This window comes from Xenopus laevis, chromosome 2S, assembly GCF_017654675.1.
Source record: "Xenopus laevis strain J_2021 chromosome 2S, Xenopus_laevis_v10.1, whole genome shotgun sequence".
NCBI classification, from domain to species: Eukaryota; Metazoa; Chordata; class Amphibia; order Anura; family Pipidae; genus Xenopus; species Xenopus laevis.
This window is the reverse complement of record NC_054374.1, coordinates 132,349,751-132,377,206: the sequence shown is the minus strand read 5'-3', so window position 1 is coordinate 132,377,206 and position 27,456 is coordinate 132,349,751. Positions and strand designations below refer to the sequence as shown.

Here is a 27,456-nt window from a genome sequence, read left to right as displayed (position 1 = left end):
GTACCTTGAACCTGAACTTTGACCCCTAAAAGACTTCCTCCTTGGTCCTGACTCTCCCGCTGGGAGCCGATAGGCCCCCTGACAGTGGCATCTTGGGTGATAAATTATCATATTTTAGATACGTTCTTTAGGTGAAAGTGATATGGTTTAATAAGTGACTGGATATGAGAAGTGAAGGACAGGGTAGAATGTAGGATATCTCCAAGGCACCAGGCCTGGATGATAGTGGGATTCTTAACTATGACAGATACTTCTGGGATGTTATGGGGAAAATTTACTAAAGTGTGTGCACATAATATTCGCAATTTGCAAATTTTGCCATATTTAAAAATCAGTTTGCACACTCTTATTCAGCTTTTTAAATGTAACCATGTGCAGGGCAAATATTTTTAATGGGCAAACCAATCTGCCCTGTGCAAAGTTTATAAATGAGTCCTACTGCGTTTGAATTACGCCACAACTTTGGTGGCGGAGAAAATATTCGCAAAACAGTTTTGCTCATTGCGAATTTAAGTTACTGTCAATGCTATTTTCGCGCACAACCTCACACAGTGGGCAAACTCACGCAAACACCCGTCTCATTTGTGAAAATGGATTCTCAACGCAAATTCACAAAATACTGAAAGACGGGCACAGCAGGGCAATATATTAGCGTTCCGGAAAAAGCATGGGCAATACAACGAATAAAAATGCAATGCGCAAACTTTATAAATGACCCCCAGTGATTCTAAAAAAACAAACTCTCTAGGCTTCATATTTATTGTGACTGCTGTCATTAGTCACTGCTCTAGTCAGGATGAGTATCCTGCCTGTTTGCCTTTCTATACATGAGAGGTCCCCAACCCCAGTGCGCAAAAACGCGGCGCACCCCGAATTGGACCCAGCGCGTCCAAATTTGCATACCTCCAAACTGTCCCTTTTTCGGAGGGACAGTCCCTCTTTTAACAGCTCAACCCGCAGTCCCTCATTTTTACTGGAAAGTCCCTCTTTTCTCTGCACTGAACAGCCAGAAAAAGAAACAAAGTTTCTCACTTAATTGGCTTTTAGCAGAGAGGCCAGAACACCTAACAGGCGCAAATAAGATACTTTGTAACAATTTTGAGACACAAAAACACAGTTTAGATAAAGAGAAATATTTTCAAACTTTCATAACCTGCCACATTTTGTAAAACAAACATGGTAATTAGGGGGTGTGGCCACAGAAAGGGGTGTGGTCAAAAAATTGCTGCGCTACGTGCGGAAAAAAAATTTTTGTCCCTCTTTTTACTTCCAAAATGTTGGGAGGTATGAATTTGCTGCCGACCCCAACCCCACCACCTTGAAAAAATAAAAACATTTTGATACCTGTCCCGGTCCAAAAAAGGTTGGGGACCCCTGCTACACAGTCACTCCCTCAAGCCCAATTCGAAGATCAATGAAACAGAGATGAACGGCGCTAATTACAGCCATGTGCTGTATTATGATGAGCTAAGTGGAGCACGTGACATAAAGATTCTTACAACGCGGCTCGGGTCACCAAAAGGATGTCCGAAATCCACCGGCTTAATCCTAAAGGCGCTACAATCGGACAGAAACTACATTTCCCGTCCTGCAACAGCAAAGATGACGTCACGGCGGAGCGCTTCAGTCTCGCGAGGTTTCCATCATTGCCGGGTTGTCACTCTCGGTAAAGGCGCTGGTATCTTTTTGGTGATCTCTGGGTGCTGTTGCTGATTTCTTAGCTACCGCTGAGGCGTCCGAACGGATTTAATCCACTCAACGTGCAGCTGTCTGGCTCCTTCTGTCCCGCCTCTGCCGCATTGAGCCGCGCCCCGGCCCCTCCTGTCAAGACATGGCCGACCCTAAATACGCCGACCTGCCAGGCATAGTGAGTGGCCTTATGCGTCTTATACCTGTACATTACAGTTACACACAGAAGCCCGTGTATGGAAGGGCCTGGGAACATTCATTGCTTGTAGCACCTCCCGACATTGGGTTACAGGGGTTGCTGGGAGAAGTAGTTCAGTGACTGCGTGGCCTCTGCTCTGTACAAGGGAGCAGCTTTCAAAGGATAATGTTTTTCTTTCAAATGTAAAGCCAAAAGAACAGTCCCTGATTCCATTTAATCTGCACTGGATTTGTTTCCGTTTTTTTTGCAGTGATTTGGCCAATCAGTATAGCAGCACCTCCTGCTAGTGTTACCCTGCATTTATATCCCTATCAACCTCCATAGATTCCGTGTGTGTAGGTGCGGAGTATCTCTGTATGCGCAGGGCCCACCTGGCCGCATTCTGTATCCTCGGGGGTGGAGCTTATTAAAGAAGTATTCAACCCTAAACTTAAAAACCCCCTACTCTACATAGGCCTCCCCTCCCTCCCCCCCCAGCCTAAGTGTTACTCCGGGCAAATGCCCCTAACCCTTTACTTACCCTTCAGTGCAGATTTAGGCATCGCAGTTTACGGGCATCATCTTCAGCCGCTTCGGAAATGAGACCGTAATGTTGGCGCATGCGCAGTTGGAGCAATTTTCTGTTTCGCAACAACTGCACATGCGCCGAAACACATGAAAATTGCAGAAGCGCTGGTCTCATTACGAAGACTACAGAATTGGCTGAAGATAACGCCAGTGAACTCTGATGCCTGAATCTGCACCGAGGGGTAAGTAAAACGTATGGGGCATTTGCCTGGGTAACAATTAGGCTGGGTGGAGGAAGGAGGGGGTCTGTGTAGAGTTGAGGGGTAGGGTTGAATTCTCCTTTAAAGCGTTTCCACCCACCTTTTGCATGCAAGTTATGGACATAGAATTATTATTGTGCATCAGTAGTTTAAACATAGCACTATAAGATCTTGGCACATTACATATGTTCTATGATAAGAGCCCAGAGTCCTTTGTTGGATGGCTTTTTAGCAAGTGAGGGAATACAGGGGTATGGGAGATAGCTCATAGTACAAGTTGATTCAGGGACTAGTCCGATTGCCATTTTGGAGTCAGGAAGGAGTTTTTCCCCTCTGAGGCAAATTGGAGAGGCTTCAAATGGTCTTTTTTGCCTTCCTCTGGATCAACTGGCAGTTAGGCAGGTTAAAATAGTTGAAAAGTTGAACTTGATGGACATGTCTTTTTTTCAGTCTAACTTACAATGTTTGTGCATGTGTTACAGTTGGAGAAACCTTGTATAAGGAGTTATAGGATGGTCTACAAACAGATGCTACCATTTATCTGCTAGGCCAGACAGTGGTGTCAGGGATGGGCAAATGATGTTAGTGTAGAGGGAGGAAGGATATTTGGGGAAAATCCATTACATCAGTGGATGGGCATTGATGGTGGCAAACCTTGAGAAAGGTTAATTGCTTCCAGATAGAACTGGTTATGCTGTATTGTAGTAAACAATGTTACATCTTTGTAAGGCTCTCCAGAATATCTCAGTGCTATATAAATAAACAATAACACTGCACTTTTTAGGTTTTGTTTTTTTGGGGGGGGGGGGGGGTTGAATATCTCAGCCTTGGCACCTCACTGTATTATAAGAAATGCATTATCCTTAACTAAAGATTTGGCTAGACTTAATGTTAGAACTTTAGTTTGCATATAAACATTTCAGTGCCTTTGCTCTAAGCCATAAAAATATTGATTTGGAACCAGCATTTTTTATTGAAGCAGTTCCTGTATTTCCAGGATGTTCAGTTTTTTCCAAGCTAACACACCCTTTATGGCTCCTAACTCATAAACGGCTAACTCATACATACATTTGTCAGCACCCAGCCTGTACATAAGAGCATGCACATTAGACTTTGTTTTTGTTAGAAGCTTGATGTTTGTATGATATACAGGAGGTATCTGAGCAAAGGAAACCATGAATTTATAGTGTATACAAGCATGTATCGCTGCTGGGCAGGGTTTGTTACTGAATCATTTGATTAGCATGGTCAGAGTAACGAAGAGACGTCAATAAAGCTGGCTATTCACAGGCCAATAAAAGCCTCCAACCTGTCCCTCTAGACCATCAGCAAGATATCCATGCAGGAAGTTTTAAAACCCAATTGGGCTGAGACCACTTATAGACTTTAAAGCAGTCCTCCAAACAGTAAGATCAACCCAATTGGTCCCACTGCTTGACTGGCCAAATCAGACAAAGTTTGGCCACCTCTCCAAACAAGCAGATCTATCCTATATCGCCAGCTTTGCTCTGGGATTCGTTGTTCTGCTAACAAGTAGCCGAAAGTGAGCTCAGCTGACTCTTTATTGTCTTAACATTGGAACATACATATAATAATAAACAGGCATCACATGGGTTGCACAGAGATTATAAAGGTTCATGATTGTTTTTATTATAACAAATGTAGTAACTGAAATATTGAGGCTGAACGACTGATCCTGAATCGATTTAACTTTATCCATTACTTAGGAAAGTGTTATTGATTGAATCACACTGTGCACTTCCATTACTCATAGCCAAAAATTCCTGAAGGCTCAGCCAATGATCTTGATCAAGTCAACTGAAACGGAATCAAATTCATCATCATTCCAGCTTGAGTAGGTGTCGTTGTGTAAATGATTTAAATGATATTATGTGAGTTCTGGTAATAATGTATTAACTCTTTATTTCAGGCCAGGAATGAGCCTGATCTCTATGAAACAAGCGATTTGCCCGAGGATGATCAAGCCGAGTTTGATGCGGTAAGGCCACTTTTCTGTTTAGTTGATTTTCGAAAGTGTATTTTTGTGAGTTTAAAGTTGTAGAAAATCTAGCAGGTACGTTGATATATGCATCTCTGTTTTTCTTCATTGTATTATTTGGCTGTACCTCCACTGTAAAATTGCACCTGGGCAGTAACCTATAGTAAACAGTCCGTGATTAGCTTTTTTTTTCAGTCTTCTTCAGCCTGAACACTGAAAGTGATACTGACACGAAAAAACTACTTCAAAATATAAATCTAAATTTAAAGTTACCTATAAATCATTTTGACTGTTTTTGCTGATAGGACTGCTTTTCCACTAATTGTTACTTTAAAAGGGATCTGTAACTAAAATGAAAATGTAATATAAGCTTCAGCATACTGAAATAAAAAACTTTCTTAATACAAATTAGAATTAGAGCTCACTCAAATAACTGATTCCAGTACAAACAAAATCTAACAAAATAACTGCCTTTTACACATTCTGCATGTAGAAAGACAGGATTTCTGGTGATTTTAATAGAATGAGCTTGAATACATCTTCTAGGCAAAAGGAGCCCCCCTATAAGATATATTGGATCTAACTGTCATTGACTATCTGACACCCAACTGCTGCACGAAGACAGAATGAAGAGAAACAGATGCTGAGAGAGGAATAATGAATATAAACTTGATTATTTCAGAAACTATAGAGAATATTTGATTGTATTTAGAAAGTTTCTTATTTCAGTATGATGAATCTTATATTAAATTTTAATTTTTGTGATAGTTCCCCTTTAAGTTCCTAAACCTGTCAGAGTTTCTTATGTTAACGGACTACTTCTGAACAAATATGGCTGCCCCCTCATAGAGAAACATGGGAGATCGGGAAAATACTTTTTATGGCAAAATTATAAATAGCATTCAAAGACAATGTTATGATAGATGTAAAAAAAAAATGATTTAATTTCTGGTGTCAGTATCTCTTGAAAGCAGACACCTGATTGGTTGCCATGTGATGCTGCCCAGTTGCAAACTTGCCCACTGTTTATAAATGACCCCTATTAATATCTGTATGGCCGACTTTACACCAGACCCTGTACCTATTCGTGTCCAACATATACACCCATAAATTCTGAATAGTTAGGCCAGTTTAAATATTATTTGCCCTAACTACTGGATGCTGTGTTCCTCAATTGACACTATTTCAGAACTCTGCTTGTTAATAGCAGCAAACACTGGCATACAAGTCAATGATACCGGCATATGAAATTGCATGGTTTAACGTTTATGTTTATATTTGCTTCTACTTCTAAAGGGGTTGTTCACCTTCCGACATTTTTTTTCAGTTCAGTTGGTTTCAGATTTTTCACCAGAAATAGACTTTTTCCAACTACTTTCTATTTGACCATTTTTCTAATATTGAAATGTAAAGTGTCACTTTTCACCTACTAAAGCAGCTCTGGGAAGGAGGGTCGTCGACCCTGTAAACTGTTCTAAATTGACACATTTAGTTGATACATTTGTTATCGTTGTCCCTGCTGAGCAGAATCACAGTTTCATTAAAGGCAGCCGTTAGAATTGATACAATAGTTGCTAATATTCTAGAGGTGTTGTGAAAAATGTATCAACTAATGTTGCAAAATTGTAACAGTTCAGAATCTGCACCTGAATTACTGAGCTGCCAGACTCAATCAAACACCACAGACAGGAACATTAAACTTTAAACTTAGATTTTGGAAAAATGGTAAAAAATGGAAACCAATTGAAAAAATGCTTTATTTTTGGAAACAACTCAACTGAAAATTTTTTTGGAAGGTGAACATCCACTTTAAAGGAGAATTCTACCTGTAATAAAAAAAAAAACCCTCCCCCCTACCCTGGGTAGACCCCCCTCCCTCCAGCCTACCTGCCCCCCCCCACCAAGGGTAGGGGGAGTTTTTTTTTATTACAGGCTGAATTCTGCTTTAATGTAATAATGTGTGTGTGCATGTTTGGTGCCTTATTATGTTGCCATTGTTTGCACTGTAGAGATATTCAGGAAGTGCTATTTGTTATGTATATTAAAATGATACACATATATATTTTATATTACTGATCTTATATGCAAGTGACTACACTGTAATGTTTATATAATCAGCAATGTTATCCAAAAGCGGCAATACCATGAGCCACGAGCTGATGTCAACAATTTAGTAGAGACCCTTCTGTCATATCAGGTTTTGGATTTAGTGTATGTGTACACTATTGCTCTTATGTATTATTACAATGGAAATAGAAAATATTTTTCTAGCAGTTTTCTGTTTGTATTTGGTAGGTGCCAAATCTCTTGCCTCTTCTGGGGCATTTTGAATATAGACGTATAAGATCCGTTATCCGGAAACCCGTTATCCAGAAAGTCTGAATAATGGAAAGGCCATCTCCCATAGACTCTATTTTATCCAAAAAATCTACATTTTTTTTAAAAAAAATGATTTCCTTTTTCTCTGTAATAATAAACTTTAGCTTGTACTTGAGCCAAACTAAGATGATTTTCTAGTAGACTTAATATATGAAGATCCAAATTATGGAAAGATCTGTTATCTGGAAAAGCTCAGGTCCAAAGCATTAGCTAGTCTGGCTCATCCTATTGCATTGCTTTAGGGTACCATTTGCTAATGTGAAACTGTATTTTAGCAATTGCACCTATTTACCTGAGTTTTTGCTAACATTCTCGCCCTCACTTTTTGACCACCTTGCCTGGATGCTAGTTTGCACAAGTAAGACAACTCCTGCTTTTTTTTTTTTTTTGCATTTTGCATGAGACTTCCAGATGTAGTAATTGCATGCACTTTAAATTTCCGGCTGATTGTCTAGGTCTTTAGCTCGTTACTTCCTTTTGATAAATTAGAAAGTTTTGATTCTAATATCAAATGCAATGACATTGTACTAACCGTACTTCTGATTTTGTGCCGATTAGAGAAATCTGTTGCATTTTCATGACCCCAAATCTTCGCATGTCTGATCATCGTGAGAAAGACAATTAATAATGTGCCATTTTATGCTATTGCTTTTGTTATCCAGATCATTACTATGCATTTATCTTGATAAATTAACAGTTTTATTGTACTATACTCACCATTTAGGCACCATTAAAGGATAAGGAAAGGTTAAAGGAGAACCAAAACCAAAGAAGTAGCTGGAAATGTTGTTATGTTTTGGGTTTCTATACCAGCCCAAAGCAACCACAGCCCTTTAGCAGTAAAGATCTGTGTCTCCAAAGATGCCCCAGTAGCTCCCCATCTTCTTTTCTGCTGATTCACTGCACATGCTCTGTGCTGCTGTCACTTACTGAGCTTAGGGACTGATGCGCAATATACAGTACCCATAGAATATAAATGTCACAATATAAGGCTGATTAGTAATTAATACAGATAATTATTACATGACCGCACAGAAACCAGTGCAACTAGCATCAGAATTTAATAATCAGCCCTGTAGCATCAGTTTATATTACAGGCCAACCTCATTTTCTGCTTGATAATTTGCAACAACCCCTAAGCTTAGCTTCTCAACAGACACTCAGAACCCACTGAGCATGTGAGTGTCACAGACACTTTCCAAGATGGTGACCCCCTGTGACAAGTTTGAAGTCCTGGATCATTGCTGCTATTGAGAGGCTGAAACTTTAGGCTGGTGCAATACGTTAAGTATATAAAATGTAATTTTTAGCCATATTCATGTTTATGGTTTAGTTCTCCTTTAACAAACAAGGGAAAGTGGTGCTCACCACTAGTTTTTAAAACCATTAGGCGGGGGTGCAATGAGGGTGTGACCACAAAATACATATAGTCAACTACAAGAGATCCTCTGCACTCAACCCATTATCAATATATTTAAGACAGAGACATTTTGTGCATACTGCTACTAAAAAATGCCTTACCCTTTAAACAAAACAAGGATTGTTTGTCCATATATTGCAATATATTTAAGCTGGCCAACTAAGTCAACTAGTTGGCCAGCTTAAATATATTGCAATATATGGACAAACAATCCCTGTTTTGTTTAAAGGGTAAGGCATTTTTTAGTAGCAGTATGCACAAAATGTCGCTGTCTTAAATATATTGATAATGGGTTGAGTGCAGAGGATCTCTTGTAGTTGACTATTAGTTCTCCTTTTAAATCATTGGGGACGATAGTTTAGGATTAGGTTTCTTAGCTTTTCTTTCACAAACTGCCAGATGTTAATGAACTGCTGTTATCAATATTTTAGTTAGTACCATGGAGGGATTCATTATATGGCCTAGGGTACATGCTGATCCTTACAGTTGCAGATTTAGGACTTGCATGATGTCTTATCATTTCTTATCATTTTCACCAGACTGGAGTATAGTGCAACCATTGCATCCATATCATAGCTGTCAATAGAAAGGAGTCTTACTTACTGTCAAGCCACTTGATCTTTAATGCCCTTGACACTGAATGGCCTGCAGCTTACTTCTTGCAATAGCTTTCAGCTAACACCACATATCAGTTGCTGCTACTAACCTCTGTATGTTCTACAACATCTGAACACAAGCATTAATACTAACTGTCCCCTCACCTACTAGGTAATGCTGCATTGTAAGAAATCACTCTTGTTTAATATTCACAGCTATAACGGATCTCAAAATGGCATTGCAGGTTTATTGTATCACAGATACCTTTTAAAGGCCACGGCGATTCATATACCTGGCGATAAAAATGCAGAATGCAGTAGAAACTTTGCAATGCTATTTTTTTTTTTAATTCTTTAATAGTTTATTATTTTATGGCCTCGCTCTTTTCTAGGTACGTACTGTAAGCTTATTGTAAATGTGCTGCATGTCTTTATCTTCTAATATATATTCTTTCCTTTTTTTCTTTTAACATTTGTTTTATTGTTTTATTTTTGTCATCTCTGGGGAAACTGCAAGGAGCTGGTAAGCAGTGTGCTGGTGTTTGTGCCTGTTAGTGCTGTGTTTGGCCCTGCTCTCTTTACTCTGCTTTGTACTCATTCTCTCTGCAGTCGCAATGCTTCATAGCCTCCCAAGCTAAACAGCCTTCTTGTGCGCTAATCATATGTATATATGGATTTAAGAAAATACACAGCACAGCCACCTTTATTTAATGTAAGCCAACTGAAGTCAATATGCCCTCGTTTGTTGACTGCTACATTGGCCATCTGCCTGGGCGCTGTCTTTGCAGTGTATCACCTTAACCCTTTATAATTGGTGAGGAATACACCAAGGACCAGGATAATAAATACCAGGTTTAGTAAATATTGCAGCTTTAGAAGGCCCAGTTGCAGTTGTTGTGGAACTTCAAGAACTGGAGACCACTTGAGGTGAAGATAAAGTTTATTTCACAAGAGCTCCATGGATTCAGAACCCCGAACTAAGACATCACAGAGTTTTTATAAACTTGGGAACCTGTGACATAAGAGCTATTGCGAGAGCATAGAGATATCTATACACAGCACAGAAAAACAAAGAACTGCCCATATAACCAATGAGATGGTTCTTCCTCAAGGTCAAGGTGATAATGATCAAGACTAGCTTGAGAACCATACAAGTCATGGGGGCTCCTGGGGGAATCTGCAGACACAGAATCGTATTCTTTCTCACCGTTATATTGTATAGTTTTTTTATCAACTGACTTTTTCAACCACTCATTCCAAATCCAGTCCACTATACTGATCTTTTTTGGGGCCACATTCTGTAACTTAATTGGTGGACTCCTTGGGAAGTAGCATCATGGGATATACTAGTACTATGCACACTAATCTGTAATTGGGTAGGGCCCACACAAAGGGGAGTAGATCATGGGATATACTAGTACTATGCCCACTTATCTGTTAGGTAGGGTCCAAACACAGGGGAGAAGATCATGGGATATACTAGTACTATGCCCACTAATCTGTAGTTAGGTAGGACCCAAACACAGGGGAGTAGATCATGGGATATACAAGTACTATGCCCACTTATCTGTTAGGTAGGGCCTAAACACAGGGGAGTAGATCATGGGATATAGAAGTACTATGCCCACTAATCTGTAGTTAGGTAGGACCCAAACACAGGGGAGTAGATCATGGGATATACAAGTACTGTGCCCACTTATCTTTTAGGTAGGGCCTAAACACAGGGGAGTAGATCATGGGATATAGAAGTACTATGCCCACTAATCTGTAGTTGGGTAGGGCCCAAACATAGGGGTAACATACAAACTAATCATTATACTTTAAAGATGAGATGAGCTTCAATAACACATAATACAAAGGTTTGGATAGACCCCAAATTCATCATGTATTCACTGCTGGAAAACTGCTTATCCTTGTATTCCTAAACTATCTGAAAAGTTTGCTCTTCCTGGCGGTGATCATGCTGTTTTCCTAAATCCTAAACGTATTCATTCTTTATTGCCTAAACAAATAATCTGCTAACATTTGCTTCCTATGCCCTTTGGCTGCCGTATTCAATTCCATTTCTGTATCTAGAAGCATGCCTACCTATCTAATGATTACCATCAATGCTGCCGTTATCTAATATATGCAGCTACATTATAGGAAAATCATCTTAACTGACATTTAGGTCGCTGGTTGGCTGCAGCAGTTTATTTGCTGGGAAATTTTATAACCATGAATTACTCCTCTGTACAAGTCACTCGCAGTGACAAATAATACGAGATAAGCAAATTTGCCTTTAATTACTCAGCTAAGGAATCCTCTTTGATCCAACCAACTTTATTTAGTGTTGCATAAAGTAACTTCTAACTTCTGGAACATGTTAAAGCCTGATAGATTAGCAGTACTCCATAGTAACACCTAATCCATTATTTTAAGATTCTGCAAAAAACGGAACCTTCCACACAAGATCTGAATATAAAACACATCTAAAACCTGATTTGATTTAAAGCAAAGTAAACCCTTACAATAAATCGGTGTTAAACTGATCAGAGCACTTTTCCAATTTTCATTATTTTGTTTTCTAGTTTTCAAGATGTTGGCGGTTTTTAAATTAATTTGATTCTATAGCACCATCTGCTGGTCATTTCCTCTTAGTGGCTAGAGTAAGCTGAAATACAAATTCCTTGAAAAAAAGGAATATGAAGTTGCTTTGCGTAGCCAGCGAAGTTAATGAGAAGAGTCATCTGTGGTCCATTCTAAACAGAGCAACAACACAGAATGTGCCTTTTACCCTGGGAATTCATTAGTGCTAGCCAGTTGGCCAAAGTGACCTACAGGTGGTGACTTTAAAATGTACCATATGAGCAGTTTAAAAACAGCTGATATCTTCATAACTACAAAAGAACAATATATAATGCAAAAGTGCTTAGAGCCCTCTGAGCAAAATTTACTGTTGAGGATTTACATTTCCTTTAACTATGTGTGCATAAAAATGTTACCCAGTGCAGTCATTCGGTTCCGTGAAGAACAATAGATTTGTCCAAATCGGATTCCTGGATTCAGTGCATGCCTATAAAATAGTTGCTGACTATTTCTATTCATGCATTGTATCGAGAAATACAGTCTAATCTAATTCAGCTTTTTTGGGGGGGGGGTTTAAAAAAAAAAAATTGGTGTAGCAATTTTTGGGGTATGTTGGATCGTGAATGTTTAAAGGTTCTTTCATGTACTATTGTAACTTTTATTTGCTTGCTTATGGACTTAGAAAAAGAAGCTTTTAGGGTAGCAACCAATCAGAATCTTTGTTTCTGGAGGAACAGAACATAAACCTACTGATACTGTGTCTCATTGTTATAGGAGGAGCTTACTAGCACTAGCGTAGAACATATTATTGTCAACCCCAATGCAGCTTATGACAAATTTAAGGACAAGAAAGTTGGCACCAGATGTTTAGGTGAGTAGTTCTGTTTATTTTTAATTAACTTCAACTCTAATAGTAGCAATATAAACTGTGTTGTGTAATAAGCTATAGGTGAGCTCCAAGTCAAGTATTTCCATTTTGTATCAACATTTGAATCCGCTGTGTAGTCCTCTATATAGTGTAAACTTTGTACTGCCCGAGACGCACTCTGCCAAAGTGATATATTTTACTTAAATGAGTTTCTTCTTTTCATTTGTCCTGGCAAGATCATAGAGCCCTGGCAAGCATGGGGTTAAGGAAGAGTGCAAAAAATAGTTGTCATTTCTTAAGTAATTAAATAGTGTCCCTGAAAACTTGTAACACAGCAATCCAATTAAATACAGCATTTATACAATTAATATTCATACCATTGAGCCATACATTGCACATTTTTTTTTAATCCATCTAATAATGAACAAATGTTGCTAATTACTACCAGGTAGTGGCCTTGGCACTGCCTCTGATTCATGCGGCATATGTGCTATAATGAATTGTCCCCAGGCTGATGTATGTATGTACCTGTAAATTAGAAGTATTTTGCTTAAAGGGATATTGTCATGGGAATTTTTTTTCCCCAAAATGCATCAGTTAATAGTGCTGCTCCAGCAGAATTCTGCATTGAAATCCATTTCTCAAAAGTGCAAACAGATTTTTTTATATTTAATTTTTAAATCTGACATCTGGCTAGACATATTGTCAGTTTCCCAGCTTCCCCAAGTCATGTGACTTGTGCCCTGATAAACTTCAGTCACTCTTTACTGCTGTACTGCAAGTTGGAGTGATATCACCCCATCCCTTCCCCCTCCCACCAGCAGCCTAACAACAGAACAATGGGAAGGTAACCAGATAGCAGCTCCCTGAAAGAAGCTAACAGCTGCCTGGTAAATCTAAGAACAGCACTCAATGGTAAAATCCAGGTCCCACTGTGACATTCAGTTACATTGAGTAGGAGAAACAACAGCCTGCCAGAAAGCATTTCTCTCCTAAAGTGCTGGCTCTTTTTGAAAGCACATGACCAGGCTAAATGACCCGAGATGGCTGCCTACACACCAATATTACAACTAAAAAAAATACACTTGCTGGTTCAAGAATTACATTTTATATTGTACAAAGAATTATTTGCAATGTAAACGGTGTAATTTAGAAATAAAAACTAAATCATAAAAATCATTACAGAATCCCTTTAACAGATATAAGCAGCTACAGGGGTTCAGAAACATACGTCAGGTGATCTCTGCCCCATAACAATAGGTGTCGGCCTCTTTATGCAGAACTGTGTGTAGAATTGCAAGATTATTGCTTCTACTGACAGTTGCCAACTTAAACCCCTCTACTGCATGGCTAGTTAGTATTTACACAGCAGCTATGTTATATGCAGTATGCAACAGGAAGGGATTACATTTAGACAGAAATGCACATATATATGAATCTGTTATTTCTAATACTGTTTTCCACACCCTTAGATTTTTCAGATCGGATTACCAAATCCAAGAGAACAGGCTACGAATCTGGGGAGTACGAAATAGTGAGTGTCTTACTCTGAAGTTAAAGTGGAAATATTTCAAGCCTTTAAATGTTAAAGGAATTGTTCAGTGTAAAAATAAAAACTGGGTAAATAGGCTGTGCAAAACTAAAAAATCTTTCTAATATTGTTAGTTAACCAAAAATGTAATGTATAAAGACTGGAGTGACTGGATGTCTATTGTAATAGCCAGAACACTACTTCCTGCTTTGCAGCTCTCTAACTCTGAGTTAGTCATTGACTTTAAAGGAGAATTCAACCTGTTCGTATAAAAACTTGTACCCCCCACCCAAGGTAGACCCCCCTCCCTCCTCCCCCGAGGCTAACAACCCCCTGGGGAGATGCCCCATACTCCATACTTGCCCCTCGGCGCAGATTTTTCCAGCAGAGTTGAGTCATCCATCTTCCGCGATCTCTGTGAGCTCCGCTGGAAGAATCTGCGCCGAAGGGTAAGTATGGAGTATGGTGTATCTCCCCGGGGGGGGGGTTGTTAGCCTGGGGGGAGGAGGGAGGGGGTCTACCTGGGGTGGGGGGGGTACAGGTTTTTTTACGAACAGGTTGAATTCTCCTTTAAGGGGGGGGCACATGGGACATATCTGTTCAGTGAGTTTGCAATTTATCCTCAGCATTCAGCTCAGATTCAAAGGCAACAGTTTTGACCCATGTGGCCCCCCATCAAGTCTCTGATTGGTTACTGCCTGGTTACCAATCAGTGGACACCAAGAGAGCTGCAAAGCAGGAAGTAGTGTTCTGGCTATTGTGTTAGACATCCAGTCACTCCAGCCTTTATACATTACATTTTTGCCTAACTAACTTTATTGAAAACATTTTTTATTTTGCACATACAATCTATTTTCCCAGTTTTTATTTGTACACTGAACTGTTCCTTTAATGAAATGGTTTGTTTAACATTCTATATACTCATAATATTAAACATGTTTTTATAGGGTGATTTCTTCTAATATAGTTTTGTGCCAATTGAAAAAGCTTTTAATCACCCATAAGAAGGAGTTTCCTCACTAATTCTGTAACTGGGTCCTTGTCCTTATGTAGCTCGGAGAAGGCTTAGGTATAAAAGAAACTCCACAGCAGAAGTATCAGCGGTTGCTGCATGAAGTCCAGGAACTGACACAAGAAGTGGAAAAGACACAGGTGGGCTTCTTTTCCCCCTTAAGATTCATTTGTCTTTTGCGTGACTGTTCATGTTCTTGCCACTAATGAACTCCTTTACACATCTCTTACAGAGCACATTGAAAGAATCTGCCACTGAAGAAAAACTGACCCCGGTTGCATTAGCCAAACAAGTAGCTGCCTTAAAACAGCAATTAGTGTCCACTCATTTAGAGAAACTGCTGGGCCCAGATGCTGCCATCAACTTGACTGACCCAGATGGTGCCCTGGCAAAGTAAGTTTGTAAATTTGAGTCTGCTTTGAGGTGTCACAATTTGCTGATGCTATTTGCTTCAGGTTTTGCTATTTTAGAAAACCAGGCAACCTTGTACAGTGCAGTGATTTATCAGCGAGTGTGCTCTGAATACAGAATGGTCTTAGGGAGACTACAGTGAGATGTTACAATTTGCAGTCTGAAAACGGCTTGTAGGCTAAGCAGTAAATATACTGGTGAATAATAACTCCTGTAATCCTCATGTTGGCAGTGAATGGTGGGGCAGTTTGTTTGTTAAAGGGCCTTGGCCTTGATATTGCCGGCGGTAAAACGTTTGTGTTGCTTTGGCTTTCTGAAGTAACCAACTGAGCTCAGAACATTCTCTGGTGTCCATACAGAGCAAACGTACTAAATGCCAATAGTCTTGGTTTTTAGAATGCATGCTTTTGACACCAGGGGGAGAAACCTAATAAGTTCAAGGTGATAATGGACTAGCCATGCGACAGAACCACATAGTCTTTTGCATCTTTTTGTACTTCGAATGTAAAGTGATAAAGACAGATTTATGTTCTAACCCCATGGTGGTAGTTCTTATTTAAAGCTGCAATAAAGGCAGGAAAGTTGTGCCAGGAATATTAACCTAATAATTACAACTTCAGCACTGCACACTTAAAGGAGAATTCAACCTGTAATTAAAAAAAAAAAAATTCGGAAATTTCCATGGCTTTCGGCGCATGCGCAGTTGTTCGAGACCGGAAATTTACTCCAACTGTGCATGCGCCGAAGCTTCCGTCAAGGCACGACGATTACAGGAGAAGAAGAAGATGGCTGCCATGAACTCCCAGGCCAGAATCTGCACAGAGGGGTGAATAAAAAATTAGGGGCATTTGCCCGGGGGGGGGGTAGGCTGGAGGGAGGGGGGGTCTATCTAGGGTAGGGCGGAGGGTGTTTTTTTTTTTTATTACAGGTTGAATTCTCCTTTAATGAAATATTTATAAAAAAACAAACAATGAATTAGGTGGATAAGAAATGAAAGTGCTGTTACTTATCCTTTAACTAATGTACCTAATGTTCCTTTGGAATTGCACTCTCTTAGGCGTTTACTGACTCAGTTGGATGCTGCCAAAACTAGAAAAGATCCAGAAGGAAAAAGCTCTGCAAAAGGTCCTGGGCCAGATAATGAGAACTTGGTGACATACGAGTTGCATTGTCGTCCTGAGCAAAACAAGTTCTCCCAGGCTGCAAAGGTACACTATATATTTAACAGGCTTCATGAAGAGCAGAATCACATTTTGCTGAAGGATAACACTCAATTATTTGTTTACTGGTAATGTGTTTCTCCTTTAATAGTGGATAATTCCAGTGCTTGAAATACATTATAAAACTGTGTATTTTCCTTGTGCTATGTATATAGCAAGTTGATCTATACCTGAACTTTCCAGCTGGCAGCAAGGGAGTCACATCCAGCTGGCAGATGCCCTGTCTGTATTCCACTGCCCTGTACCTGCATGAGATATTGTGCAGGCAGCTGTTACTTAATCTTCTGCCTCTTGTCTAATCCCTATGGCTTCTTTGGTATTTGCTTGTCAAGAAAGAACTGCATGGATCGGACGGTGCAATGCTTCAGACAGCAGTCATGTATCCCCTGCTGCTTATCCAGTCGGCAATGTGTGTGTGTGTGTGCACAGTCAGACAGCATTTCTGTGTTTGCTATAAGAGAGCTCTCATTTTTTCATTGTGGAAAACTGAGAAGTTAGGGTAGAGGGGTATGGGGCATTCCTTCTACTGTAAGCAGTATAAGGAAAATGAGACAAAGAGAAAAGAAAACTGTAATGAGGGGAAAACTAAGAGAAGTACATAGGATACTTAAAGGAAAATTCAACCCTAACGTCAAAAAATCCCTACCCCCTTCCCTACATAGACCCCCCTCCCTCCTCTCCCAAGCCTAAGCGTTACCCCAGGCAAATGCCCCTAACGTTTTACTTACCCCTCGGTGCAGATTCAGGCGTCGGAGTTCATTGCCACCATCTTCAGGCACTTCGGTGATCTTTGGAATGAGACCGGCGGTTCTGCAATTGTCGTGAGGTTTGGCACATGCGCAGTTGTCGCGAAACAGAAAATTGCTCCAACTGTGCATGTGCCGCCACGAAGGGGGGTCTTTATAGGGTAGGCGGTTTTTAACGTTGGGGTTGAATTCTCCTTTAAAGGGGAACTATTGCGAAAATAAACATTTAATATAAGCTTCCCCATACTGAAGTAAGACACTTTCTAAATACTATCAATTAAAAATTCAGCATTGTTCCTGAAATAATCAAGTTTATGTTCGCTATTCCTCTCTCGGCATCTGTTTCTCTTTATTCCGTCTTCATGCAACAGTTGGGTGTCAGATGAATGATCCAATATATCTTAAAGGGGGGCTCCTTTCCTAGCAGATGTATTAGAGATCCCTCAAATAACTGTTCCAGAAGGTTTCTTATTTCAGTACGATGAAGCTTATATTAAATTTTCATGATAGTTCCCCCCACTGAAATAAGAAGAAATAAAAGGTGTGTAGAAGAGCAGACCAATGAGATGCCCCTATGTGTATAATTGCCTGCTGTGTGTGTGCTCACTGCTCTCCTTTTTTCAGATGGCTGAGCTAGAGAAACGCTTGGGGGAGCTTGAGGCTGCTGTGCGTTGTGATCAGGACACTCAGGTGAGATCAAACTGTCGTATTTAGTTGTACGTTAATACTGTTAATAAACAGAAACCAGGAAAGGTTCATTCCCTGCATCTCCTGAAGTTTTCTTTGCCAATGGCTGTTTCTCCTCTTCAGAATATACATGGCTACATACTATGGGGTTCCTCCCTCCCCATCCCCCACACACACAGCTAGCCACAACACAGGCACCGCCAGGCTTCCAAATTAATGTGAGAATAGAAAAGAGCAATTGACTCTTATTTTCTGCCCTGATATCCATTCAGTTAGTCTTCTCACTTCTGTAAAACTGAATGTTACTTCATCATTGTAAAATACATGTCTGATCCTCTCCTACTGTCAGTTCGCCCCTGGAATTCTAATCTATTTATTTGCAATCATTCATCTTCCACAGATGAATCATTTGTGTGAAAAAATACCATCTCCTATTGTCATCTCTCCTACATGAAATTGAATGCTCTGTCAGGAAATTATTTCAGCTTTCACTCATTGACTTTGTTTTTTGCAATGGTATCTCCCCTTTTCCTGCAATGGTATCTCCCCCTTTTCCTGCAATTTCACTTCAGAGAAAATAGTGTCGGCTCATCCCACACGAAATCATCCCCTTGTGAAGCACACTATCAGCTCTTTAAAGGAGAATTCAACCTTTTCAAAATGAAATGCCCCATACTTTATACCTCCCCCTCGGCACAGTAAATGTATGACTCCAAATGTGAATTTTGTATTGTGTAATCATACCCACCATCTGCTTTGATATCAGTACATAAAATGCTATAATTATTAATATTATCACCCTCTCCCTTCTTTATGTCCATTGGTCTCCCTCACCCTTTCTTCTTTTCCCTTTTTCTTTCAAAACAATATAAAACTTGTTACAATATATAATCCTTAATATCACACCACAAACCCTACTAAGCATTTCATTGGGAACTAAGCCCCCTGCCCCTCCTCTCCAACCAGATCAACCCAACGTTGTACAGTTCAACCATTCCACTGTACCTGGTGGCTAAAAAAACTGCATTTTTATGTCTATTATTATTATTTATACTATTTGGTGGATAATTGTCATTGGCCATAAGCAAATAGTATATCCTTCTATTTTACAGAATCCCCTCACTGTGGGACTTCAAGGATCTTGTTTGATGGTAAGTAGTTCCAGCCTTGATGATGCATTGGCAGTATGACACAGGGCATGTTCATCTCCAGGCTACATGCAACTTGTATTCATTTTCATTTTACTGCTACTTTATAGCGTCATTTTGCCCTGATATTGAGTGGGGATTGGGTTGTGGCATTAATCCCCGCATGGGAAGCATAAGCACTATTAAAGGTACCTATTACTCTAGCTGAGGGTCCCCTTGGGTAAGCAGTGGATGGACCATCAGGAGATTACTACTCTGCTTCTCTCCCTTTACACAAACTGCTCTTCTACCTTGCCCCATTATTGTCCGTTGGTCTGTGTATTGGTTCAGTGCCTTGCTGGACTCTTACACTTTGGACCCCCATTAAGAGGGATGTGGCCTGGCTAGATGGAGAACTGGTCAGCCAGTTTACTCATTTGACCTTGACTGAACTCAAATGAATTAAGTCCTGTCCATTTAGATTCAACAGTAGAGTGGATCCTTCTGGGTCCTCAGAGGAGCAGAACTTGTTCTAATGGGTCTGGATATGCATTGATTCCTAGGTTACTAGGGGAACATTGACCAAATGTCAAAAGAGACAAATACTGCTGATAGAGAGACTGCACTTAAAGGGTAACTATCCATCAGCATCTGTTTCTCTTAATTTTGTCTTCATGCAAGAGTTGGGTGTCAGATAATCATTGACAGTTAGATCCAATATATCTTATAGGGGGGCTCCTTTTGCCTAGGAGATGTATTAGAGCTCACTCTATTAAAATCACATGACATCATGTCTCTCTACATGCAGAATTTGTGCAAAAGGCAGTTATTTTATTACACCCAACTGCTGCACGAAGACAGAATGAAGAGAAACCAGATGCTGAGAGAGGGATAGTGAACAGAAACAGTACAGAATAATTGATTATATTTATAAAGCTTCTTATTTCAGTATGCTGAAGCTTATATTACATTTTCATTTTCGCAATAGTTCCCCTTTAAGAAATCCATCAACAGAATAAGTGCTTTTTTCCTTTCCTGCTTTGCAATATCGTTATCTTTACATATGCGTCTCTTTTTTTAGGACACGGTTGAAATTCTACAGGCTAAAGTCAATCTGTTAGATGTGGCATCTCTGGACCAAGTCGAGGCCAGACTACAGGTGTGTATGTGGCATTTCAGTGGGGAATTGATGCAAAGATAATAGAAGTCAAAGTAGAGGAACAATTCCCTGGTCTTGCTCTCTCTCTGAATGGCTGAATAACATAAAGCTGTGTGAGTTGTGTTATTTTCCAGTATTCAGCAGAGTGAAGAGTGTCTTTAGAATCCATAGCTTCTCTGCCCCCAACAATACTGTTAATTATAAAAATCCACAATGTCCTTTTGACCAATCCCACGTATTGTTCTCGTAATTCTCCGTAATCAGACGCAGGCCACACTGCTTGTCATTCACTTTTAACCTGGAATTTGGAAATAGCGTTTCTATCATCGTGTGTGAGTTTATCATAGTAATGTCTCTCTTATGCTTTCAGAGTGTCTTGGGGAAAATGAATGAAATTGCCAAGCACAAAGCCACCATTGAGGATGCCGACACTGAAAGCAAGGTACAAGGCTTTCTATTAGAAATCCATTTTCTCTAAAGGAACTGGTTTATACTATTGACTATCACTCCTTTCAAATGAACCGAAAACTATTCTGTGGCAATGCTTGGAAGTACAGACAATTACATTTAAATCGATTTCTACAACTTCTCTGGTTGCCCGAAAGGTATCAGTCAGCTGGAAATGGTGCCATTTCATTAGATGCAGATGGCCGTAAAGGTATGGGACCTGTTATCCGGAAACCCGTTATCCAGAAAGCTCAGAATTACGGAATGGCTGTCTCCCATGGACTCCATTTTATCCAAATAATCCACATTTTTAAAAATGATTTCCCTTTTCTCTGTAATAATAAAACAGGAGCTTGTACTTGATTCAAACTAAGATATAATTAATCCTTACTGGAAGCAAAATCAGCCTATTGGGTTTATTTAATGTTTAAATGAATTTCTAGTAGATTTAAAGGACCAGTAACATCAGAAAAAATGTAAAAAAAAAAATTGTTGGTATACATTGGAAAAAAACCCCCACCGAGACAAATTAAACTTTAAAATCGCACAGCCTTTATTAAGAAATAACTTACCAAAACTCCGCTTCCACTCCTCTTCAGAAAAGGCGATCGCCATCTATCGTGCGGCGCTTGATTTCTCCTCCCTGTCTTCCTTATAGGAGATAGCCAGGGAGAAGAAATCAAGTTGCGCACAATAGATCGTTGCCCCGTCGCCTTTTCTGAATAGGAGCGCAAGCGGAGTTTCTGTAAGTTATTTCTTAATAAAGGCTTTGTGATTTGAAAGTTTTTTTTTTTTTTTTTTGTTTTGTTTTTTTCAATGTATACAAACACATTTTTTTTATGTTACTGGTCCATTGGTGTCACTATCTCTTTAAAGGAGAACTAAACACTTAAGTTAAAAAACCTTACCCTACATAGACCCCATCCCTCCTCCCCTCCAGCCTAGCTGCTACCCTGGGAAAATGTGCCCAAGTCTTTACTCACCCCTCCATGCAGATTCTGTCCAGTGGAGTTCATGGGCGACATCTTCAGCCACTTCGGTTATCTACGGAATGAGACCGCGCTTTGGCAATTTTCGTGAGTTTTCGGCACGTGCGCAGTTGTCCTGAAACAGAAAATTGTTCCAACTGCGCATGCGCCGCTTCGCCGGTCTCCTACTGAAGATTACCGAAGAGAACAAGATGGCTGCCGTGAACTCCACTGGACAGAATCTGCACGGAGGGGTAAGTAAAGACTTAGTGGCATTTGCCTGGGGTAGAAGCTAGGCTGAGGGGGAGGAGGGAGGTGGGTCTATGTAGGGAAGGGGTAGGGGTTTTCTTCTTCTTTAAGGTATGAAGATCAAAATTACGGAAAGATCCATAATCCGGAAAACCCGAGGTCCCGAGCATTCTGGATAACAAGTCGCATACCTGGATTTTAAGACAATTTGCAGTTAATTTTTTTTTTTTTTTTTAAATACGAACTTTTTAGTTTATTCTTCAACTCTCTGAAAATCAACTTTGCATACATAATAAAAAAACAGCTGAAAAGTTGCTTAGAATAGGTCCATCTATGACATACTAAAATTTCCTTTAAAGCTGAACTTCCCTGTTTAAAAGAAACTGCACAATAGTTAGAAGTTGAGAAAGAAATGTAGATGCAAAAAGTCCAAAAATTTAAAGGCACGTTCTACCTATAAATGTTGCTTCAGTGACTCCTAGCTTCCTGATAGCTCCACATTCAAGTTAATCACCCGTATCCATCTAATGTTGTTTCTATTCTGTATTCCAGGTGCACCAACTCTATGAGACAGTGCAGAAGTGGGATTCTATGTCTATCACTCTTCCACAGGTTGTCCAGAGACTGCTAACGTTAAAGCAGCTTCATGAGCAAGGTAATTGCTTAAAGGGAGTCTGTCATGATTTTTATGATGTCGTTTTTATCTCTAAATTACACTGTTTACACTGCAAATAATTCACTCTACCAAGTAAAATTTCATTCCTGAACCAATAAGTGTATTTTTTTTTGGTTGTAATATTGGTGTGTAGGCGCCATCTTGGGTCACTTTGCCTGGTCATGTGCTTTCAGAAAGAGTCCGCATAGGATGGAACTGCTTTCTGGCAGGCTGTTGTTCTGCTACTCAATGTAACTGAATGTGTCTCAGTGGGACCTGGATTTTACTATTGAGTGCTGTTATTAGATCTACCAGGCAGCTGTTATCTTGTGTTAGGGAGCTGCTATCTGGTTACCTTTCCATCGTTCTGTTGTTAGGCTGCTGGGGGGAAAGGGAGGGGGTGATATCACTCCAACTTACAGTACAGCAGTAAAGAGCGACTGAAGTTTATCAGAGCACAAGTCACATGACTGGGGGCACCTGGGAAACTGACAATATGTCTAGCCCCATGTCAGATTTTAAAATTAAATATAAAAAAATATTTTTGTTCTTTTGAGAAACAGATTTCAGGGCAGAATACTGCTGGAGCAGCACTATTATGATTGTATTATGATGCGTTTTGAGAAAAAGCTTTTTTCCCCCTATGACAGTATCCCTTTAACATTCTCCATTGTACTGAGATGCACATTTGTGCATCTATAACCGCTAAATGGACTGTGTATGTTCCAGGGCGTGGGCAGATTTAGGGATTAAATGCTTCTTCATTTGGAGTCATTGTATGTGCCATTTGCTATGGTCGATACATTAGTGCTTGCAGGGGGATTGTATGATATTTAACACATTTTGTGCGGTTGACATTGGCCCAGGTATATCACCAATGGCTTTAGATGTTGGTAAATGTAATCAGCTGACCCTCACCCTGTCCCCCACCTCCATCTAATACAAATTGTACGACAGCTGTTTAGCATCAACTTTATTTCATCAGCTGAACTTTCTCATTCCAGCCATGCAGTTCGGGCAGCTCCTCACCCACTTGGACACAACACAGCAGATGATATCAAATTCTTTGAAGGACAATACGAATGCATTAGCCATGGTGTGTACTTGTGTTTAAGCAAATGAATATGTTATTCTTGGGGTGTTGTGAATGTACAAGAACACGTATCATCACAGAACCCACATTTTATTCAGTTAGAAGTACAAACAGCATTAAAGGGGAACTATCGCGAAAATGAAAATGTAATATGAGTTTCAGCATACTGAAATAAGTTTTCTAATTATAATCAATTAAAAATTCTGCATTGTTTCTGAAATAATCAAGTTCATCTTTACTATCCCTCACTCAGCATCTGTTTAGCCTCATTCTGTCTTCATGCAGGACTTGGGTGTCAGATGAATGATCCAATATATCTTATGGGGGGCTCCTTTTGCCTATAAGATGTATTAGAGCTCACTCTATTAAAATCACCAGAAATCCTGTCTCTCTACATGCAGAATTTGTGCAAAAGGCAGTTATTTTGTTAGATATTGTTTGTATTGGAATCAGTTATTTGAGTGAGCTCTAATTCATCTGCTAGGAAAGGAAGCCCCCCTATAAGAAATATTGGATCATTTATGTGAACATAAACTTGATTATTTCAGTAATGATGCAGAATATTTAATTGGTTGTATTTAGACAGTTTCCTATTTTAGTATGATGCTTTTATTAAATTTAATGATAGTTCCCCTTTAACAAGATATACTTACCCTTTAATTTTCCCATATATCTAAGCAGTGCTATTCCTGAACATTTATGGTATTAATTTAAAGGAGAAACAAACCCATAACATAAAAAAACCCTACCCTTTGTAGACCTCCCCCCCCCCCAGCCTAGGTGGTACCCGGGGCAAATGGGCCAAACTTTTTACTTACCCCTTGGTGCAGAATATGTTCCCCGCAGTTCATGGCAGCCATCTTCTTTTCTTCGTAAAACTTCAGAAGCAGACCTTTGTTTTCAGCTCATGCGCAGTTGGAGTAATCTTCTGGTCTCGAACAATTGCGAAAATTTCTGAAAAATTCAATTTCGTGACTTTCGACGCATGCGCAGTTGTTCAGAACCGGAAAATGAAACCGAAGGTCTGCTTCCGAAGTTTAACGAAGAAAAGAAGATGGCTGCTGTGAACTGCTGGAGACAGAATCTGCTCCGAGTTAGGTGCATTTGCCCTAGGTATCACCTAGGCTGGGGGGGGGGGGGTCTACAAAGGGTAGGGTTTTTTTATGTTATGGGTTTGTTTCTCCTTTAAGGGAAGTGTCACAGTTAGAAATGTGCTTTGTCACCCAGGCTCCATATATCAGAAATGTCTTCCTACTGATTTGAATAGGAATCAAGGGAGCAGCCATGATTCTATGCAATTGTCTCAAATCATTGGGGAGCAATTGCCTTTTAAAGGCTAAATCCTCCATAACATGTTTATTAAAGTTTCTTGGCCTTTAATACATCTCGATTTGCCCTAAATGTGTGTTGGTGTAGGCACGGCACTTGTACTAAGCACAATTCAGTTGGCAGATTATTGTGGTCTCTCTCTATTCATTCCCTGGGGTATTGGGGATTGATACATAGTCTGTATATAGATACACCAATAAGTCACTATTATTACATTGTCAGTGTATTGGTGCAGTGATATGTCTCAGGCAGACAACTGGACTTCCATATACATTTAATATGGATATTGCTCTTTTGTAGGTCCAGAAGGCCATGAAGGAGAACCTGGCTACTGTGGAAGACAATTTTTCCAGTATTGATGGCAGAATAAAGAAACTAAGCAAATGAGCTGCACTTCTTCACTTCAAACCTCATTCCCTATAATATCAAGAAAAGAAGATTTTCTGCAGACTCTGCACTAAGAAATCTATTCCCTCCCCTACAAAAGAGAGGTTTTACCATTGTACATATGTCTTGTTACTCCCCCCCCCCCACGGTCTCCTAAGAATGGTTTCTTCTGTACCCGCTCATGCATGGAAACTTACTGGGGGATATTTATAAACACTGGGCAGTAACCTATGGCAACCAATCAGATGATTGCTTTCAATGTTCAACCTGCAGCTGGCTGAAAAAAGCTGATCGCTGATTGGTTGCTATGGGTTACTATTCAGGGGCATAGTGTTTATAAAGGAGCCCCACCGTCCCTTCATTTCAGGTGCTCATTCACATCTGATTTCTTAGGAAACCTTCGTGTATTTTTCAGGGTATTATGTTTGCATGCCGGTACATGCGATGCACCAATCAGAGGAGAACGTCCATAGACCTTTTATTTATATATATATTGTTCTTATCACCTTTCTTTTGTGGCCATCAGTGCATAGAGTAAACTGTAATGCCCAGCCGAGAGACGTTCATTAACCTAATTAATTAATAATGCCTTACTCTAACCAGCCACCTGATCATTGCTCTCACTAAATTATACTTCTTAACCTGCCTACACTTTATAGCCTCTTACTGCTTCTTATAAAACTGATCTTTCAAAAAGATTTGTGTGCATTTCTGTTCTATTTTTTTTATTTTGTATACAGACAGAAATTAATCATTTTGGACTCCTGTTCTGGCCCATTTCAGTGCACTTCATGCCGGAGTCGGGTGTCAGATGAATGATCCAATATATCTTATGCCTTGAAGATGTATTAGAGCTCACTCTATTAAAATCACCAGACATCATGTCTCTCTACATGCAGAATTTATTTTGTTAGATATTGTTTGTACTGGAATCAGTTATTCGAGTGAGCTCTAATTCATCTGCTAGGAAAGAAAGCTCCCCTATAAGATATATTGGATCATTCATGTGAACATAAACTTGTTTATTTCAGAAAAGATGCAGAATATTTAATTGATTCTATTTAGAAAGTTTCTTATATGACGAAGCTTTTATTTTATTTTCGTGATGGTTCCCCTTTAACAACAAGATATACTTACCCTTTAATTTTCCCATATATCTGAAAATTAAATATGACCTATATGACTTCTCCTCCCCTTGAGGGAGAGGAAGGTTCTTGTCACAAATTCCATTTCTTCTAGTCCCAACATGTCGGTACAGGTTTCCCATCCAAGTTTCTGTATATATTATTATTATTTGGTTCCTATCCTACAATATTATAATATTGGTTTCTGTACTGCTGTGTCTAATAGGAGGAAGTCCGGTGATCTTATAGGTCATGTTTCATTTTAATTGGCTAGGGTAGAAGTCCTACCTCCTTGTCTGGGCGGGGCAATACTACCCATCTGTACTGATATGTTGGGACTAGAAGAAATTTAATTTAGGGCAAGTAAGTGAAATTCTCATGTTGCCTGTGTGAATAAAGGCTTGTGATTGGCTACCCCCCCCCCTTTGTTTTGCTTCTGGCAGGAAATATTAGGATTCGCCCCTCATTTGAAACAGGGACTGAAGCAGATCTATGGGGAGCTCCATTTTAGCAAAACCAGCACCATATAGTTTTCATTACTGTCGACTGGAGGGGTTTTTAGTTCTACGACGCACATCCTTTAAAGGAGAATGAAAGGCAAGACCTAGTTTCTCATTGTGTAGTCCTCATATACTGTACCCCTCCAGAATCACGGTTTATTTTTTAAAATCATGCTTATTTTTGTACTAAAACGAAGCACTGAAGTTGCAGACTGCTGAAGGTAACGCCGGCGCCATCTTACTAAAGGCTTCCCATCCGCCTTCAGCCACTATCAATTACTGCGCATGCGCCAAAATCCCTCCCCCTGACCCGCGTCTTCATTAAC

The 27,456-nt window shown here is 39.7% G+C and overlaps 1 protein-coding gene across 1 annotated transcript; it reads left to right on the top strand.

The window, feature by feature from the left end:
* Positions 1-1,630: 1,630 nt before the first annotated feature.
* On the top strand, positions 1,631-26,609 carry dctn2.S (dynactin subunit 2 S homeolog; the record flags this gene model as incomplete). Its single annotated transcript, NM_001087138.1, is given in 14 exon segments — positions 1,631-1,867; positions 4,586-4,654; positions 12,392-12,488; positions 13,958-14,019; positions 15,070-15,168; positions 15,261-15,421; positions 16,497-16,647; positions 18,030-18,095; positions 19,205-19,243; positions 20,301-20,378; positions 20,749-20,820; positions 22,595-22,697; positions 23,702-23,793; positions 25,420-26,609. Coding segments are annotated over 14 exon segments (1,212 nt in total). The 3' UTR covers positions 25,507-26,609.
* Positions 26,610-27,456: the final 847 nt, after the last annotated feature.